Source organism: Armigeres subalbatus, chromosome 2 (genome assembly GCF_024139115.2).
Source record: "Armigeres subalbatus isolate Guangzhou_Male chromosome 2, GZ_Asu_2, whole genome shotgun sequence".
Lineage (NCBI taxonomy): Eukaryota > Metazoa > Arthropoda > Insecta > Diptera > Culicidae > Armigeres > Armigeres subalbatus.
Window position 1 is genome coordinate 443,816,285 of NC_085140.1, and position 20,348 is coordinate 443,836,632.

Consider the following 20,348-nt stretch of genomic DNA (forward strand, 5'->3'; position numbering starts at 1 on the left):
AACGCTGATAGCAATCCTTTTCAATTTTCACAGCAAAGTAGTGTTTAGTATTTAGTAGAAATGTTAGAATACTCACCTCAAACTTGAAATTATATGTACAGTAGCTTCACTCCATCATGCGTTATGCTTTCCAGTAGACAGAGCAAATAAAACAATGGTCGATTTTGGTTTAGTTCAAACGATAGCAGGGAGAAGCGAATTAATGAAAATGTTAAATCGTTATTGTTTTTAATCAGTTTTTTTTATTTATTTACATAAAATGAATCGTTTACTTTATTAAAATATATTCTACGCCAGTCGCAATACTCGCAGAACAAATCACATTCCATCAATAACGCCTCGGGGGGCGAACAGGTATCAAGATTCCACCAAACTTTCGTTCGTGTCCACTACACCCTGCCATTTTAGTCAACTATTTATGTACAATTGTTGTTACGATGTTTTGATTGATTGTATCGAAGATTACAAATTTGCACTCGAAATCACTAGCCGTTCCGTTTCTCATTTTAAAAACACCTCTCACTTGGTATTCCACGCTGCCGGGTCACTCTGTGGAGGGGATTAGTTGAATATTTGTCGCAGGTGTTAGGAAGAATCTTTGTCTGTTGACGCCTTTATCGAGTGCAGAGCTAGAGCTTCCTAGTTCTTCTGGTTGCAATCCATGCAGCACGGAACAAAATACGGATCGCATTAGAATGATATTGATATTATGTACAATTTGTGTATGTGGATGAGAAAAGTAGGAATTTTGAACGGCGTCCAACGAAATTGAATGGAAAGCACCGGGCATGCATTTTGATCGCAGTTTCCATTAATGTTTTCGAGCAGTAAGTAGTTTAGTTTTTCCAGATCAATTCAAACGGTTAGTTTAGTAACAAGAGATCGACTATTTAGAGAGATAGATCTGAGATACAGCAGAGTGTGCCAATCGTAGAAGGTATCGGCTCTTGTAATTTTATTAGGTGTAGAAGAATTATTCCGCAGAAGTAGTAGCGGTGGTAGTAGCATCATCCTTTTCGGCACCTTCAGCAGGAGCGTCAGTATTTACCTCGACCTTCTTGGATGAGTCGATGTCCTTGGCGGGGTCGATGGTGTTCGCACTGTCATCGACAGCATTGGTTTCTTCGTCACTGGAATCCAATTCGGTGTCACGCTTTGGAACTGCAGTAGTGGGTTCCTTATCGTCGGATTCCTCATCTTTCTTAGGAGATTCATCACCGTTATCCGATCCATTACGGTTTCCAGTTTCCACTGGCTTGTCTTCGGTAGATGGCTTCTCGCTTTCATCTCCATCGGCTGGCTTGACATCGATTACTCGAACCTTGTAGATTGATGTTCCGAATTGCGTCTTCTTGGTGTAGTAAGTGTCGTTGATAATGACCTTATGTCCATCGATGATCTAAAAATAAAAATCGTTCAGTGCTCATTCAAAACAATTGATAGAATTAACGTCAAAATACCTTGACAGTTGAGGTAGAGTTGGTCTGACCATCCTCGGAAGAGTCATCGTCGGGAATTTCAATTGGCCACACACCGGGTCCGGAGTGAGCAAAGTCACCACCTCCATAGAACGGATTCCACGAGCCGGAGAATCGGTCACGGAGTCGCTTCACCAGATCTTCAACGATACAACAGAAATAAATGCATTAATTACCCTCAATAGGACTGCCCACTCATTCAATCAGCTAGATAACATGTTCCATAGTTTATAACGTCGATCAACTTCAGCGCTTTTCCATGCTATCGCACAATGATTTTTTTTTGTCACTCACCGTCAAGGTAAGACGAGAACTGCCATGTGAAGGGGTTAACCGAGGGGAAGAAGACCGGATTCTGGCCGGGGTGTGGGAAATCGTCCGTGTCCACAAGTCCATCGAAGCTATCGAAACTGCTCGGGTACCGGTTGAAGTAGGATGGCCGCTGATGTTCGAGGGGAACCACAATGAATTCCGCATCATCGGCCGGGTCGCTCTGTTTGCTTTCGCTCGCTGCCAAAGAGAAAACAAAACAGTCGTCGTAACTGAATTAGTATGCTGGTCCGAATTCGGAAATTAACACGTCCGAACTTTTTGGTGCTGGGCAAAAGTTGTCACACATCCCATGTAATGAAGCAGTTAGACCACCCGTAATAAGAGGTGAGATGGTGGATTGGGAATAGAGCTGAGCTGTAGGTTTGTTTGGTTTGACGAGTGAATCATGGAACTTTTTTGAAAGCTGATAATTTGACGAAACGTAGAATGGTGCTAAAACCAATAAATGGCAAAATTCATTGTAATTCATTGTATTCAGTAGTTTCGTAGGTTTGGGGATTGTCTGAATTTAAGAGGAACCTACGAAATTCTTAGCAACACGATTGCTATAAACGAAGAAACACCAGAACTTCAATATTGATTAAAAATCTTTACCAAACATATTTCTAAAAGTTTTTAGGATATTACTTGCATTGCAGGGTCAGGTATTTAACAATAAGGCTGGACTATATTTCTAAAACTTGAAACATGATAATCAAAAATCATTTACTTGGCTCTGATTATTTTTTGAGAATGTTGGGCCTTTGTCGTGCTTTATACAATCTCTTTAAACAATTTTGGAACCTATCAAAAAATCAGATGGTAGAGGGCTGAATATAATATGTACACCTTAAGGAATTACGTTATTTTCACATGGAAAACGTTGTAATATTTGTGATTCTTACCTACCACGATCTAGTCAACCCAGTGGAAAACAAATCAAATTTAATAAAAATAATTAATAAAAAGTTAATAAAAGTTAAAAAAAAGTATGCAATCGAGCTCGGTGGTCTAGTGGCTACCGCTTCTGCCTTATAAGCAGGAGGTCGTGGGTTTAATTCCAGGCTCGTCCCTTTCCTACTTTGTATTTCTATCTTAGTTCTTTCCGTGTTTCACGTTCTACCAAAACGATTCCTACTGTTTAACCTTCTACATAATACCAAAACCTCCCGTGGCACCTATGAGAGGTCGTAGAGTTCTCTGCATCTCTCTTAAGTAGGTGTCCAACAAACTATCCTTCCTCTTTCTCAGCATTCGCAAGGACATTGGAGAATGCATTGCTTCCATCTAAGAGATATTGATTAGTCCCAAATCAATATATCTGTGGTAACGGATGAAAGTGATGCTACTCTCATATAATAGCCTTGGCTTGTACCACCTACGAATTTGTGCGAAATGCTCAATGCTAATGCTAAAAGTAAAAAAAAGTATCCAATCCCAAAAAAATGTCAAGAAATCGAATAACAAAATGAACTATCCATATCACTCCGAACTCATAATTAGGAAGATACAATGAGATCCAGTTGAATGAGTGTCAAAATTCTTTTATTTGAGCAATTTAGCTCAAACGAGACTCATGTCACTTGATCATTTGGTCATAAAGTTTATTTTGTGAAATACTTTTTAAACATTACTCCGGGAATTATCCGCAGGTCAATCAATCGAATGTAGAAAAAATGCGTGAAAAACGGTAAAAACAAAAGAAAGCTTACGCAGATTCTGGAAAACGCTCTGGTTTTTTCACGCGATTGCATAAACATTTGCAGTTTACCGCGGAATGGTAGTCCGTAAATTCTTCTCCGACATCACAAACGTACGCACTTATCGCAGTGCGAATATTGAATCCGACCACTACCTCGTTGCAGTATGTCTGCTCTCAAAACTCTCGACGGTGTACAACACGCGTCGAAGTCGAACTTAACGGATTTAACATTGGGCGGGTACAAGACGGTAAACTAGCCCAAGGATGCACGCAGCAGCTGGAAGTGGTACTCCCAACGGAAGAGCAGCTGCGCCTAGTCTTTTGAAGATGGCTGGAGCGATATTCGATCCGCCATTGGAAGCACCACAACCGCTGCATTAGGCACAGTGCCCCCGGATCATAAAAACGACTGGTATGACGGCGAATGTGAGCAGCTAGTTGAGGAGAAAAACGCAGCATGGGTGAAATTGCTGCAACACCGCACGAGGGGGAACGAAGTACGATACAAACGGGCGCAGAACAGACAAAACTCGATTTTCCGGAGGAAAAAGCGCCAGCAGGAAGATCGAGACCATAAAGAAACGGAGCAACTGTACCGCGCTTATAACGCACGAAAGTTCTATGAGAAGTTAAACCGTCACGTGAGAGCCACGTCCCACAGCCCGATATGTGTAAGGACATAAACGGAAACTTTCTAACAAACGTGCGTGAGGTGATCCAAAGGTGGCGACAGCACTACGAAGAGCACCTGAATGGCGATGTGGCAGACAATGATGGCGGTACACGCGCGCTGGTCATACGAATCTCCAGGAAATTCAGGAGGCGATCGGCCGGCTGAAAAACTACAAAGCCCCTGAAGTTGACCAACTACCAGGAGAGCTGTTTGAACACTGTAGTGAGGCATTGGCTAGAGCGCTGCACTGGGTATTTACCAAGGTTTTGGAGGATGAGGTTCTGGCGCAGGAGTGGATGGAAGGTGTCGTGTGTCCCATTTACAAAAAGGGCGATTGTAGCAACTACTGCGCAATCACCTTGCTGAACGCTGCTTACAAGGTACTCTCCCAAATTTTATGCCGCCGACTAACACCAATTGCAAGAGAGTTCGTGGGCAGTACCAGGCAGGATCTATGGGTGAACGCTCTACCACAGATCAGGTGTACGCCGCACGTCACGTATTGCAAAAATGCCGCGAATACAACGTGCCTACACATCATCTGTTTATCGACTTCAAAGCCACATATGATACATTCGATCGGAACCTGCTATGGCAGCTTATGTATGAAAACGGATTTCCGGATAAACTGATACGGTTGTTCAAGACAACGATAGATCGGGTGATGTGCGTAGTTCGAGTTTCTGGGGCATTCTCGAGTCCCTTCGAAACGCGCAGAGGTTTACGGCAAAGTGATGGTCTTTCGTGTCTGCTATTCAACATCGCTTTGGAGGGAGTAATACGAAGGGCAGGGATTGACACGAGTGGTACGATTTTCACGAAGTCCGTCCAGTTATTTGGTTTCGCCGACGACATTGATATCATGGCACGTAACTTTGAGAGGATGGAGGAAGCCTACATCAGACTGAAAAGCGAAGCTAAACGGATTGGACTAGTCATCAATACGTCGAAGACAAAGTACATGATAGGAAGAGGCTCAAGAGAGGTCAATGTAAGCCACCCACCACGAGTTTCTATCGGTGGTGACGAAATCGAGGTGGTTGAAGAATTCGTGTACTTGGGCTCACTGGTGACCGCCGATAACGATACCAGCAGAGAAATTTGGAGACGCATAGTGGCTGGAAATCGTAGAGTTCGCCGCCGTACCAAACTGACTATCTACAAAATGCTTATTAGACCGGTAGTTCTCTACAGACACGAGACCTGAATGGTGCTCGTGTAGGACCAACGCACATTGGGAGTTTTCGAAAGGGAAGTGCTGCATACCATCTATGGTGGGTGCAGATGGCGGACGGTACGAGGAGAAGGCGAATGAACCACGAGTTGCATCAGCTGTTGGGAGAACGATCCGACGGGAACAAGAAGCGAGGTGCTCAGCGGGTAAGGTGGAACGATCAGGTGGTGTACGATTTGCGAGCCCTCCGCAGACTGCGTGGTTGGCGACGTGCAGCCATGGACCGAGCTGAATGGAGAAGACTTTTGTGTACTGCATAGGCCACTCCGGCCTTAGTCTGGTAATAAATAAAAATAAAAATAAAATAAGTCCGGTAGTCTGCAAACGAAAACGAAATTTGCGGCGCTGAATACCACTCTGATTCTTCCGGTGGCTTTATACAGCCATGAAACATGGACGTTAAAGGAGGCTGATCGGAGAGCTTTCGGAGTATTCGAGCGTAAGGTGCTGCGGACAATACCCTGCGGTAAATAGGAGAATGGCATCTGGCGACGTGTCATGAATCACGAGTTATATAGTGCACTCGCTCTAACTCGATGTCCCGTAACTCGATATTATCCGTCACTCGATGAAAAGAAAAAAAGTCTCTTTAATCTAACATACTGCGTTCCCTGCGTAAGTTGATTCCTCCTTTACTCAATATTCTTTAAGTCAAAGTTATTTTTCAATGCATTTTCATTTGTATGTTTCGTCCAGGGTGGGACGACCCTACGTTGTGTTTCATTTTCGCCAGGATCCAGACGACGAATAAGAACAACTGCTTGATGACTTCAACTGATGGATTTATTGCCTCCGAGAGGCAGCGTGCCAGCTCGGAGGTTACGATAACGAAACTGTACGATACATGAAGTGTAGGATCGCCTTTTATAGGCAAAACAATTATTATTATGTATTACAATTATTGGGGACGTGTGCACAAACATTCAAATTTAAATTCTAATTGGACTTAAGGTCACTCCTGACGGAATCCAAGTTTAAAAGTGCTCGCGTTTTCGGGGACATACCACTCGATACAGAGGTGGCGCACAACTGTCATTTTTGTTGATTTAGCTTTGCTGCGTCGCAGCATGCGTGAAACAATAAAAATGACAGTTGTGCGTTGCTTCCGTATCGAGTGGTGGCCCCCGAAAACGCGAGCACTTTGAAACTTGGATTCCGTCAGGAGTGACCTTAAAGCGCGCCAACTGCTACGCACATAACGCGAGCAGTTGGCGCGAGAACAGAGAACAACAAAAAACACATGAATAGCAGCTCACACGCTGCACTGTCGTGCTTCAACAGCAGCTACGTCGGTGAGCGCAGTTCGTGATCGAACATACTGCCCCCCAAAACGAATGTTTTTCAATTCCTCTTTGCGGTCGGCTAGGGCTGCTGTTGTCGATCGTTTCGTTTTATTCCTACTCAGCTCCTGATTGTGCGATCAGTTTTGTGCACACGAAATGGGTTGATGCAGGGCGGGTGCCGGAATGTTGATGATTCCGGTCACAACATTTTGGTGCTTTATCCAATTGAATTTGACGCAGCCGGTTCGATGATGACTGGCGATCTGATGATGCGGCGCTATGGCCGACGGAATTCGATGTGATGATCCGATGATGATGTTGACGAGGTTGGACATGGTCCACGAAAATGACGCAATGGTCTTAATGGCACTACGGCCGAATGTGTTGACGCTGACGGTCCGAGGGAAAACTTGGCGCAGTGGTCCGGAATGGCGCTACGGCCGGGTGGGTTGACGCTGGTGGTCCAAAATGGCGCTACGGCCGGAAAGGTTGACGCTTACGGTCCGAAATGGCGCTGCGGCCGGGAATGACGCTGACGGTCCGAAATGTGAATGGGTTGACGCTGCGGTCCGAAAACAGCCCTGTGGCTGTGGTGACAGTATCGTGATGATATTCCTCCGTCGAATCGATGTGCACACTGGCTGGAAGGTGGCAGTCCTGTTCGATCGCTACTAGTCCACACTGAATAGCGGGGGATGAAATGAACGGATGATGCTTCCTGTCCGACGGGTTGGAGTGCAATTCATCAGCGGTTGCTTGTAGTCGTCCAGAAATCCTCCAAGTACCATCCTGGTCACGGCACCAATGTTTCGTCCAGGGTGGGACGACCCTACGTTGTGTTAGCTTTCTCCAGGATTCAGACGACGAGTAACAAGAACTGTTGGCGACTTTACTATTGATTTATTGCCTCCGAGAGGCAGCGTGCCAGCTCGGAGGATACGATGACGAAACTGTACGATACATGAAGTGTAGGATCGCCTTTTATAGGCAAATCAATTATTATTATGTATTACAATTATTGGGAACGTGTGCACAAACATTCAAATTTAAATTCTAATTGGACTTAAAGCGCGCCAACTGCTACGCACATAACGCGAGCAGTTGGCGCGAGAACAGAGAACAACAAAAAATACATGAATAGCAGCTCACACGCTGCACTGTCGTGCTTCAACAGCAGCTACGTCGGTGAGCGCAATTCGTGATCGAACACACGGTGTCGGGCCATTTAACCGTATACCGTTTGGCCTAACTCTATTTGGCCGAATGCTATTTAGCTGAAAAGTTTGGAAAAAAAAACTTAGATTGCGAGTAGTGAAGAGTAATGAAAAGTGATTTGCGAGAATTACATGAAGTGCACAGCGAGAAGTGAGGAATAAGACATTCTTCACATCTCATAAAAAACGTGAGAAGTAGAAAATGAACTGAGAAATGAAAAGAAATTTTTTTCGAAAATCAACTACGATGTGAAAAATCCGAATGAGAAGTAAAAAGTGAAATATGAGAAGTGAAAAGTGGGAAGTGAAAAGTGAGAAGTAAGTGAGAAGTAAGAAGCGGGAAGTGGGAAGTAAGAAGGCAGAAGTAAGAAGTGAGAAGGCAGAAGTAAGAAGTGAGAAAGAAGAAGTGCGATCTGAAAAGTGAGAAGTGAGAAATGAGAAGTAAAAAGTGAGCAGGAAGAAGTTAGAAGTGAGTAATGAAAAATGAGTAGTGAGAAGGTGGAGTAATTTAAGTGAGTAATGAAAGATGAGTAGTGAGAAGTGAGAAAAAAATGTGGTATGTGAGAAATTTGAAATAAGAAGTGAAAAGAGATAAGTGCGAAGTGAGAAGTGGAAGTGTGAAACGAAAAGTGAGAAGAAAGAAGTGAGAAGGGAGAAGTGCGTAGTGAGAAGTGAAAAGTGAGAAACTAAAAATGAGAAGAAAGAAGTGAGAAGGGAAAAGTGCGAAGTGAGAATTGAGTAGTGAGAAGTAGCAAATGAGAAATAATAATTGTGTGAAGTGCGAAGAGACCACTACCAATTTCTCACTTGTTACTGCAAACATCTCACTACTCAGTACTCATTTCTAGCTACTCCATACTCACTTCTAACATTTCGTTTCTCACTGCTCAGTTCTCACTTTTCACTAAGCACTTTGTTCGATCACGAACTGTGCTCATCGACGTAGCTGCTGTTGAAGCCTAACAGTGCAGCGTGTGTGCGCCTTTTATTTTGTGTCACTTTTGTTATTCACTGTTCTCGCGCCAACTGCTTGCGTTATGTGCATAGCAGTTGGCGCGCTCTGTAAGTCCAATTAGAATTTAAATTTGAATGTTTGTGCACACGTCCCCAATAGTTGTAACATTATTATATAATTGTCCTGCCGTACTAAGAGTCGCCTATAAAAGGCGACTCCTCAAACCATGTGATGTACAGTATTCGTTATCGTAACCTCCGAGCTGGCACGCTGCCTCTCGGAGGTAATAAATTAATAGTAAAGTCGCCAACAGTTCTTGTTATTCGTCGTCTGAATCCTGGAGAAAGTTAACACAACGTAGGGTCGTCCCACCCTGGACGAAACACACTTCGAACATCTCAAAACGGCGTTCGACCAATTTACCCTTTCGGCCAAATTATTCTAAACCATATTTCTACATGCTAAGAAAACTGTTTTTTATCTTTATTTGGGTGCTTTTTTTTCATTTATAATATTAAGTTCAACACCATCAGAAAAGTGTTTGAATTTCGGAAAAAATTGATCCAGTTTCTCGAGTTTCTAAAAAAAGAAAGTTTGCTAAAATTTTAACGCATGAGATCATAATGTTGCCCCATTTGCAAACGAAAATAGAGATCCAAATCTGTGACAATATTTTCCTGATGTATGAGGCTACCTTTTTAAAACCCAAAACTCCAATACCTTGCCTATAAATGAATCATTTGTTTGAGAAACTGCATTCGATTTTGACAACACGTTCGGAACATTTATAGCTTAGCCTAGCTTAGGTTGATTAACTGTACCCATCGTAGTTGCAAGTCGTGATTGGCCGAGAATCAACAAATAATGCACAGCTCATCAATTGAATAGTTTTCTTGGGACTAGAAAGCTATTCTCGCTGTACATGCTTCTTTAATTCAAGACCAATAACGATGCCGGCCACGTCCTCACAGTCAATTAGGATACGGAGAGGAAAATTAGTTCGAAACTTATTGCTACAAGAGACCGAGGAATTCTCTGCATCTCCATGAGCGCACTGGAAAGGAATAGTATGGTAGTTGGGAGGAAATATATTGAAAATTGCCTTGGTAAGCGACTAATTATTTCTTTTGAACGCCGTCATATTGATGAATATACAAAAACGGAAAAGCAATGCGTGTCTTACGAAGACTGATTCGATATCTCAACTACTTCGCGACGACAACACACACTGCACAACGCTTGCTCGATGGCTAATCCGAAAAAACACGCACTGAACTGATTAACTTTATTACCGGCTGCGTAATGCAGAACACAATATTTCGGCAGATCGCGCGATCGTTCTGCTGTCCGAAACAAGAGAAAACACGCACTGAACTCGCAACACGTTCGGAACATTTATGTTGCCAAAATCGAATGTTGCCAAAATCGATCGAATGGTATTTGTTTTCTCATGATACTTCAACATTTCTTCACTTTTTGTGACGCTAGACACACTATGACCCTTTTTTACGCGAATTTTAAAATCTTCGATACAGATCAATCGTTTTTGACAAAATTCAACACCAAGGGGCACTTCCAGTTCGAAAACTACAATCAGTACTCCATAATTGCTCATCAAAGTGCGTGCAGATTCTCAAACAAATGGTTCAAATATGTATGCAATAGCTTAAGAAACCATTTTACGAATCATCATTATATACCTACAGTTTTTAATAATCCGTCCTGTGCTTAGTACCGTGAGGAACCGAAATCCGTCCACCTTATGATGTATGATTAAACTCAAAGATTTTTGTTACCTTATCATGTGTATATGGTTGGAGCAATGTTTTTCTATTTTGGAAATAGATGGTAGGCCTTAAACTTTAAATGAAAAAAAAATTAAAACTATGGTCCCCCCAGTGTTTTTTTTTTTCGTGAATGATGGGTTTAGGGGCCTTTCACAAATTACGTAAAGCTGAAGGGGGAGGGGGTGAAGCCGAGCGTTACGATCCATAGAAAAAAATTAAACCTTCCATACAAGGGGGAGGGCGGGAGTCCAAAATCACCAAATGGAGAATCCACAATGTTCGAGAAAAAGCATTCTATGACTGGCGTGAGAATCGAGAATTCAATCCTGTGGCAAGTCAGCTTAGTTTGACATCGATAAACATGCAATAACTATGACAAACACAAGTGGAATAATGGGGATACTTTGGACGCACATACATTGCAGCTCCTACTGTATGTCAGTTTGATGAATCAAAGCTCTTGTGATTGATTTGGGGGTAAGAGTGAAAATCAGACAATAATGATAGAGATTTTTCAAAATGCTCAATTTTTGATTTACCTAACTAATATCGATTATACATAATGGTGTAATCATTAAAACATTAGTCCTGGATTCTTCTTCATATTTCCACATAAGCAGAAAGTCGAAGAAAGAGTTTCTCCACGTTAGCCTGCAGTAAAGAAAATATCCAAGCCGCATCGTTTTGGATGAGCATGACGGCTGTCCGCCGCAGATGATGACTCAATCGGCAGCGCAACGCAAAATAACGATGCCATTAGTACAATATGGCTACACACAAAGCTAAATAGTTCCGAGCAGTAGGTACTAAACTGGATAGTCGGAGCAGATATGTGGAAACGATTCTGTTGGCTCAAGTGACATCTATTTAGATTTCAAACCGCATCGCGACTTGCATTCATTGTAGCCAGTTAGGTACGTATGTCAGTTACTGGATGTAACAGACTGAAACGAATGTCATGCACTGCGCAGCGGGAAAATTTTCCGAGATGATTTAGTTTGATAACGACACAGCAAAACCTCTGCTACGGGGGTGTACCTATAAACGATTGCTATTATTGACGTAACGACTGACTCTACCCTACCCTGAGTAAAAAAAAAGTGCGCCGCCAACAATGCGGCAACTTTCTGTCCTACGTCTGAGTCGGATCGGGGGGCTTTCATCTGGTATACTAACCTACCTGTGCATAATAGAGTGAATGAGAATAATGCACAATAAGTAGATGGGTGATTTTCAGCAATTAGGAAAATTTTACTTTATCTATTGTGAACATCGGATTAGAATAGATGCATGTTAATATAGGGAATTTATCGATGGAAACAGAACATCAAACACGAATATAAACCTTCATAAAATAGCTTAAACTATATAATTGGAATTTGAGATTGTTCGAGATAATTAGAAGCTGGATACTGATTTTGTTACATAATATTTTTGCTTCAATCAATACATACCAATACGGTGGAAAAGTTATAAATAAAAAGGATGTAAGCAAAGATCGCGCTTGATTTGTATAATATATGAAAATAACACATATTGTGCCCAAAGCATTTAATAATCACATTTTTTCATCGAAAAAAAGATAATTAGGTACAGATTAAAACTTCCAATTGCAATTAAAATAAATAGGTGACATTGAAACAGATCTACTCCAAAATCAACCAGCAAAGGTCAAACTCTAATAATAACCATCCACTCGGCTGATAATGACCTTTCATGCTCATCGTAACGTAAATCAAGATCGCACTTCGTTCAAATCACATTCATCAGAACAGAACGCAGACCAGAACCAACCAACCAACGCAATTAATAGTAGGGGTATGACACGACACACAAGCCCACCGTCATCGATGCTCACCGGACCGCAACAGACGAAACAGCGATGCTGCACTTCCACGTTCGACACGTAATCTCGATGGCACTACCCACCATATTGATCAGATTCCAGTAAACCAACCTACGCCATTCGTTTCAAATTTGATTGGATTCGGTTCTGCTGCGAAAAGTGCTATTTAGTCGCATTGTTCTCAGTCTCTGCTCTTCCAATACCTACGTTCATTGACTGAACAGCCCTGCGTTGACCTACGACTGGACTGGGAAGGCGGACGTTTTTGTGCTGATTTGCCGGATTATGTTCGCCGCAGCATATCTACATCCAAACACACCGAATTGACCGATACCAACTGCTAAGTATGCATTATTTTGCGAGTTTCCAAACTCGGACGGCAGAGTGCTATCATCGCTTCCTGACGCGACGCCGGTTTTGGGAAAGGAACAGACAAATGTATGTATATCATTGTTAGCATAAAAACACAGCCGTCTGTCCCACCGTATCGGACGACGAAAAAAAAAACAAAATTTAGTAGACTCGTTGATTGTCCAAAAGCGCGGAGTATGGCCCGCGGTCAATGTCCGGCCCGGCTGCGACCAGAACACATTTTCGGATCGGGATGTCAGCGGTAGAAATTGTACCGAATTGACAACTCCTGACGGCTGTCTCGTTCCGGGCTAGGTCTCGTCTCGTTAGCGTGAATTATCCGGTGCCCGTTATTACGCATCATAAACACCCTTCCACGCTACCACAACATATTCGATGTGTCACGATTGGACGGATCCACCATATTCTATAGCATTTTAGAGCAAGAATGGTCCAAAATGCGAATTGCGTCGTTTTTGTCATGCTGTAGGTCGACACATTGGGCATCTGATAATGACGGCGAGCTACTTTGTAGTTGGAGGATTGCCGCTCCTCGTATAGCTGTTAAATGGATTTTAATGAATGTTCCCTGCTTGCGGTAATCGCTCGAAAACACTGGATGTATTGAAATCAGGTTGGGAAGTATAAACAATCTCAAACGATAAATTCAATTCAGAGCTAATTTAGAGTTTGTTTATCAAAAAGACGAGATTGACCTATCCGAGATATTTTTAGTACCATGTACTTGATTAGTTTAAAGTACGACGCGGCTGAGTTAACAACTTGAAGGGATGTTAATGAATGTGAGAAAAGACAGTTTTGGACAAATAAAGAAATACGGCTATGTAATAAAAATCAAAAGCGTCGAGGGATTTCATATGCGTCTCTTAACAGTTTAGTCTCCAGAATTCGAAGATCATAAAATGATTATCATATAATATATTTTTCTCATTTTTTTCATCAAACGTTTTATCATTTTTTGTGCTCCAGTAGGCTGCTGGCCTCCTGGCCTCCTGGAATCCAAATCTAAATTCACTCGCGTTTTCAAAAGAACATCACTTAATATGAAAGCAACGCACAATTGTCATTTTTATTATATTCCACGCATGCTGCGACGGTGTGCCTTAATGGCAACGATTTTTGACATGAAACAAAAGACACGAATTGGAACATGGAATATTTTAACGTCAGCTCAGCAGGGTAAACTGGCATAACTCGTCAGCAAGGCACTTCACATGAAACTCGGAATTTTATATCTGAGTGAAGTCCATTGGCCAAACTTTGGAGAACACAAACTACTATCAGGACAGGTATTGTTATATTCCGGTATTCAAGGGAACATGGCACCTAGCAGAGGCAGAGTTCATCATGTGGGAATCAATTATTGAGTGAATAATCATTGGCATATTCAGCCAAGAATGTTATCGATCATTTAGTAATCTGCATTCTATCATTTAGTAAGTTGTCAATAACACATTCCAGAGGACAAATTTTAAAATTTGTTGTATGGCGCACTTCTAGTGCGAAGGTTTTTCTAAAACTATGTCTAACAGTTCATTATTTGAATTTCACCAATAACGGAGCTATAGCGCTAGTAGCAGTAACTTATAGTAACTGATTGAAATTTTGTTATCATTTAGTATGAATTACTGCAACTGGTACCTTAACTCCGTTAATAGTGGAATTCATACATCGGCCTGTTAGGTAGAGTTGTAGAAAAACCCTCGCACTAGCAGTTCACCATACAAAACATTTCGAAATTTAGCCTCTGGAATGAGTTATTGTCAAACTACTAAATGATCAAACGCAGATTACTAAATGATCGATAACATCAAGATTTACATGGGCGACTTCAATACAAAGACCAGCTCCAACAACACGGGCTATGACCGTGTCATGAGACGTCATGGTCTTGGAGGAATTAGGGTGGGTCTCTCGTGATGCACAAACTGAAAATCAAATCGACCATATCTGCATCAACGTCTGACCATCACCTTCTAGTTGGCGCGATCCGATTACGCATTGCTCTGATTCACCTGTGCCCGGATGTATCCCTACAGGTGCTCTGGATACATGAGGGATTGAGTGAGAAACCGCAGCTCGATGCTCTCGGAACTGAATCAATTTAAAACTGACCTTAGGGACCTTAACTGATCGGACCATTTTAATAAAACTGAAGTCAAGGACCGTGTACTGTACCCTAGTTCTTTCGGCTTGTTTGGATTATATACCGGAACACTGGCAGATATTACTCGCGTAGTTGGCAGTTTTTCAACCCATCTACTGTCAATTTCCTAACAGCTAATGATCATTTTTTTTTTGTGGAGTGCGTCGGCCAAACATTTAACATTCTTCATTCGCCGTTCAAAACACACCCATTTCTTGAAAACCATCGCCTTACTATCGGGTTGCAACGCAGCATCATTATTCTAAAGCAGAACCGATTCAAAGCGCCGGTCCTTGGTCATCGTCACCGTTTCAAAAAACGTTCATGGCGCACTGGTCATCTACGGAAAGCGGAAATTTGTCTGGTATCGGGAGTGAAATAGCTTTTCATAGCTGCGTGGAGGCTTTCGTCAGAACCTTGGTTACATTTGCATATCTGCGCAGCATGGTAATTAATTCTATTGGAAGAGCAGCTCTCGTAGACAATCCGTACCAGACGAGTTTTAACGGCTATTGGCTCGGACGGAACACTTTCGGAGTTAAATACATCAGTGTATGGATCTTAAGGAACCCTAGTAAGTTAACTGGATCGACTTTGCACTTCAGAGGCAATCGTGGTTTGAGGGCGGATTTGTTGCTGCTGAATAGTTTGAACATCCGTTAGTTTGTATACTTGGGATGTGTTTTTCGCAGAAATTCCAACTTACACGTACCACCTGTCCATGTCAAGCAGAGTACGTTTCGCGATCTTTGTCATCCAAGTTCTTCTGCTGTAAAATGCTTTCTTAGTGAGAGCTAAGATTCGTTGTCGATGAAGGCGTATGTCCGGATCATCTTCGTCAGACTGTGGAGCATCATTGGAACGATCCGTTGCAACTGGTGTTTATTGCTGCTTCCGTTCGGAAGGAATTTCTAGGCAGTTTTTCGGAGTGGAGTAGTGGGTAGCGTAGACAAGTACATACATCCGTTAACTTCGCATTTGTTTTGTCGTCTGCACGTTCAAATGTGCTTATGTAGATATTCACGGCACAATTTTGCTTCGTGTATTTATGCCAGAGCATTAGTGATTAATCATAGATTTAATCATGATTAATGAATAATGAGTTATTTAATCATTATTCATTAATCATAATCATACAAAAATACGATTCAATCATTAATCACTAATAGTTAATCATAGATTTTTACATTTAATCATTTATCACTAATCATATTCATGATTGTTTTCAGTTTATTCATTAATCATCAATTTCAATCATTGCATACATCGCTTTTATTCATTAATCTTCAATCATAATCATACAATTTGTGTACCTTTTAATAACACAATTTGGTAGATAGTGTGTGGCAGTGAAATGGCACTGGGTTTTAATTATGGAAAGTCCAATCCAATAGATTTGAAAGTATCTAAGTAGGCTTTATATGAACGACAACGGAGAGCCACCAAAATATCAATCAAAGCAATCGTGGCAATTCACAGTCAGTCAAATAGGGAGATGTCGCCGAATTTTGACAGGTAAAGAAAGAATAGAAAAATGTAAATAAACATTTTGCACTGGAATGAACTTTTTGTTATTCGATTTTCTCCAAATTAATCTATAGCGAAAGTGATTATCATATATCCAATCAACAATTTCAAGTGCAGTAAACCTTTTTTTAATTCATTTGCGAGTTTGTGTTTTTGTATTATCCACTTTTATCGAGTTAAAAACTACGGATTTTTTATCAATCAAAACGTTAAATGAAGAATTTGTTAGTGATATTATCATAGGATCATCAAGACTGCTTCATTCCGTATTTATAAAACTCACAATTCCGTTCGAAATGGATGAAAAGGTAGGTCAAATTAGTAGATAGAATATGAATCGTCGTTTTGAATTTTCACCTTTTGCAGAATCTTTTTTTACATACCATACGTGTGGATGTCGATATAGTTGATCTGTTCGATTTCGCAGAAAAGAGCCGTCGGAATTGGATTGAAGGCAATCAATTATTCAAGAACAATCATGTTCTAATCGCAGGAGCGACAAAAATAAAAGGCAGCCAAATACATATTTTCTGTAGCTGTCTTCGGGGATCTAATCCGTCTGAACCACCAAGGCAAGTGAACATTGTGACATCAACAAATTTCAAGGATTGGCAGATACACTGTTCATGCCCTGCAGGAAATCATCACTGCAAACACAAATTTGCATGTCTCTTGTACATTCACACGTAAGTATAACATACCTCTTGTTTTTCGTAGTGCATACTAACTACTCTTTCTTAATTTTTGCCAAGCAGAACCAAAGAGCTAGAAGTGTTATCGGCTACCGACATACGACAGCAATGGGGTAAAGTTGCCAAGGTACAATCAGAAACGATGTACTCGCCAGTACCACTTTCCGGATTGTGCAATCAGAGATCTAAGCCTGCCGGGGCGAACATATCCGATGACTTATGTAATAGCATACTGCAACTTTTCATAACAGGTAGGTGTTTTGTTTTACCATTCGTAAATAAAGGTTTTTGAATGAGTAATCATTTTGCATTTCAGAGCTGCCAGCAAGTGCCCTTGCAAAGTCATTTAAAGGAAGAAACGTACTAGCTAGAAATGATCAGCAAGATGAGGAGTTGGTTCAACACGTTGTACCGGCAGAAGGCACAGGCAAGGATATTAGTCATATACCTCTACCCTCGTGGAACTCCCAGCGGCCACCGCAAAAGTCGACTAAAGAAAATAATTCAGAGGAGAAGGATCACGTTCGAAGTTACCTAGACAGACTATTCGGGATTCCTGCTGTCACTTCAAAATGGAAATACTATTTTGGGCCTTTGGGTGATTCATACCAACATGCTTTCTATGAATCGAAAATATGTGTATCTCCATATGAAAGTATTTCAATTTGTTTGGAAACTCATGACCAATCTAATCCTGTATGGCGACGAGAAAGACGAATGCGCATCACGGCGAGTGAGTGCTACGATTTATTCACCTACTATAACAATGATGATGGAAGTCGAGATTGGATAAAAAAGTTGTCCCCGATTCTACACCCCATGGAAATGCGATTACCCCAACTCGTGTATGGGAAGGAAACGGAGAGTAAAGCTCTGCATAGTTACAGGCGTAGAAATATTGGGAAAACAGTTATAAGAATGGGTCTAGTTATACCTCCTCAAGTACCTTATTTAGGGTGCTCGCCAGATGCGGTGGCATTGGAGGAGAGGACCCTAATTGAGATAAAATGCCCTGTTGTTGGTAAATATAAACCCGCTACAGAAATTGCCGCAGAACTAAAATGGTTGGAGAACAAGAATGGTGAATTCTACTTGAGGAAAAACATTCATACTATGGACAAATTCAATTGGGAATGTGTCTTCTGAAACTCGAAAAAGCTGAGTTGGTCATTTACTGTGAGTTTAATGATGATTATTTGAGCATATGTGTACCATATGATAAAGATTTTATTGCTAGATTGATTCCAGTATTACGTGACATTTATTTTAATATATTTTTGCCTATCCTTTGTTCAGAATAAAATCGCCTAAGGACATACAACTAATAAAGAAATGATTAATATTCAAAGTAAGCTTGTAATTGATTTAATTTTCTTCATAAAAGTCGTTTTACAATCAATTTGTTGTAAATCGTTCGTCAGAAAGAATAGGTGCGGATAGATTCACAACCCCTCCTAGTATTATTAAAATGTCATCCAACAAAAATACCAGCGAACTGTCCACTTTATCCGTCAATATGCTAAAATTTTTCAATCGTTGAATAGCTCTTTCAACATGCACTCGTGCTGCAGCTATGGAGACGTTTGCGCGTGCTTCTTCTGTAGTCAGTTGGTCTTCGAATAGTATTGGTGGTCGAATCAGGTGTAAGTTGTGTTCAGATAATTCCTTAGCAATAGCAAATCCTTTATCTACCATGATCGCATCGTGTTCTTCAAATAGAGAAACCATGTCACATCCATTGAATATGAACTTGTCCGATGCTTTTCCTCCATACCCAGGGCTAATGTAGCTGAAACATCCTCCAGGAGTAACCGATACTAAGTACTTGGCAGTTTCTTTTCCTTTATAGTGAGAATATGTTATTATTCTACAATGCAAACAGGAGGACCGTTGTATCGGAACTTCGGTACAATCCAGCACCGCACGAACGTTTTTATGCTTAGCGAAATGATAGGGTAAATCGTTTGAAACCATTTCAGCGCTTTGCCACGGCACAGCAATCCGCATAACATCTGCTAGGATTGGAACAGCTGTAATAAAATATCGGGATGCAGTTCTTGGCGAGAGGTCGAACATAGATGAAATGCAGCGGAACGACAGATTTGTTTTCAGCTTTATGAAAACCAACATTACCACATTTTTCAGCGATATTACGTACTTCGACAAAATTGATGATTCCGGAACCATCTGCAGCGCTTCAGTTATCACATCAATCATTTTGAAATTACTTATTCCTGTCCAAGCAGTTAATTGTTCCTCACTTTGAATTTCGATAACATTTCGAACTTTTTTCAAGAAAAGTTGGTCCATTTCAATGGTATCAACTTGAATGGAAGTATCTTGTTTTACAACAGGCACTGGTTCCACTAATATATCATGATTTCCAGATGTTTCGACCTGCGATTCATTGCACAATCCACAAGCAGCCTTCGCTCCCGTTTGCGCTCTGTGATCTTCGTGTAGGAGCTGGGAGCGCTGATCTTCTTTTCCTTACGTTCTGATATCCTGTATTGCCAACTTCGGAATGGCACCGCGCTTCAGTATTAGCTTGCGTTGATCGGATGACTCTAAAGTATAAACTAAATGTTCGTCATTTGTATGCACAATAAGGAAGCTTGAACTTACTGATCGTATGGAAATCGGTTATATCGAAATGGTCGCTGCATACTTTAGCAGATGCTGAGGGTTTACATGTCAACTCTAACGCAGAACACCATTCATTGTAAATGTTTTGATCCGTTTTAATATCCGGGAACTTGTGGAGAGAAATTCCGGGTCCTTTTTTCTTGGAACATGACCGAACTACACATTTTACGTAAGAATCTTTGTGAAAACTATCGTTCATATTGCGATTGTTGTTGTTAGAAACACTACTTTAAAAAACACGAATTTACACCACTCACAAAACAAATATTTCTTTGGATTTAGTAAAAAAAGACACTACGAAAGCTGTTTTTTGTGTTTACGGAACATTATATGGGACTTCAAGTGATTTTTCTAGTAAAATCAGCGAAACAAAAACGAACATTTTTGCACGACTTTTGTTTACGTTTATCCTATTTTTCTCTAAACTTTTGAAGGTGGCGCCACTGTTCCACGACGGTCCCCAATACATGTGGTGAACCAT

The 20,348-nt window shown here is 41.2% G+C and overlaps 2 protein-coding genes across 2 annotated transcripts in view; one reads left to right on the forward strand and one right to left on the reverse strand.

The window, feature by feature from the left end:
- LOC134213682 (uncharacterized) overlaps nucleotides 1–20,348 on the reverse strand; it is a 53,443-nt gene that overhangs the window by 9,969 nt on the left and 23,126 nt on the right. Inside the window, exons 2-4 of the mRNA XM_062692952.1 lie at nucleotides 1,773–1,988; nucleotides 1,461–1,618; nucleotides 1,049–1,399 (exon numbers count right to left, since the gene is read on the reverse strand). Coding sequence (XP_062548936.1) covers nucleotides 1,049–1,399; nucleotides 1,461–1,618; nucleotides 1,773–1,988 — 725 coding nt within the window. The remainder of the gene's footprint in view (nucleotides 1–1,048; nucleotides 1,400–1,460; nucleotides 1,619–1,772; nucleotides 1,989–20,348) is intronic.
- LOC134216782 (uncharacterized) lies at nucleotides 7,191–20,343 on the forward strand. Its single transcript, XM_062695586.1, has 5 exons — nucleotides 7,191–7,274; nucleotides 16,866–17,215; nucleotides 17,285–17,472; nucleotides 17,538–17,743; nucleotides 20,302–20,343. The coding sequence occupies exons 1-5, from the start codon at nucleotides 7,191–7,193 to the stop codon at nucleotides 20,341–20,343; spliced, it is 870 nt and encodes a 289-aa protein (XP_062551570.1).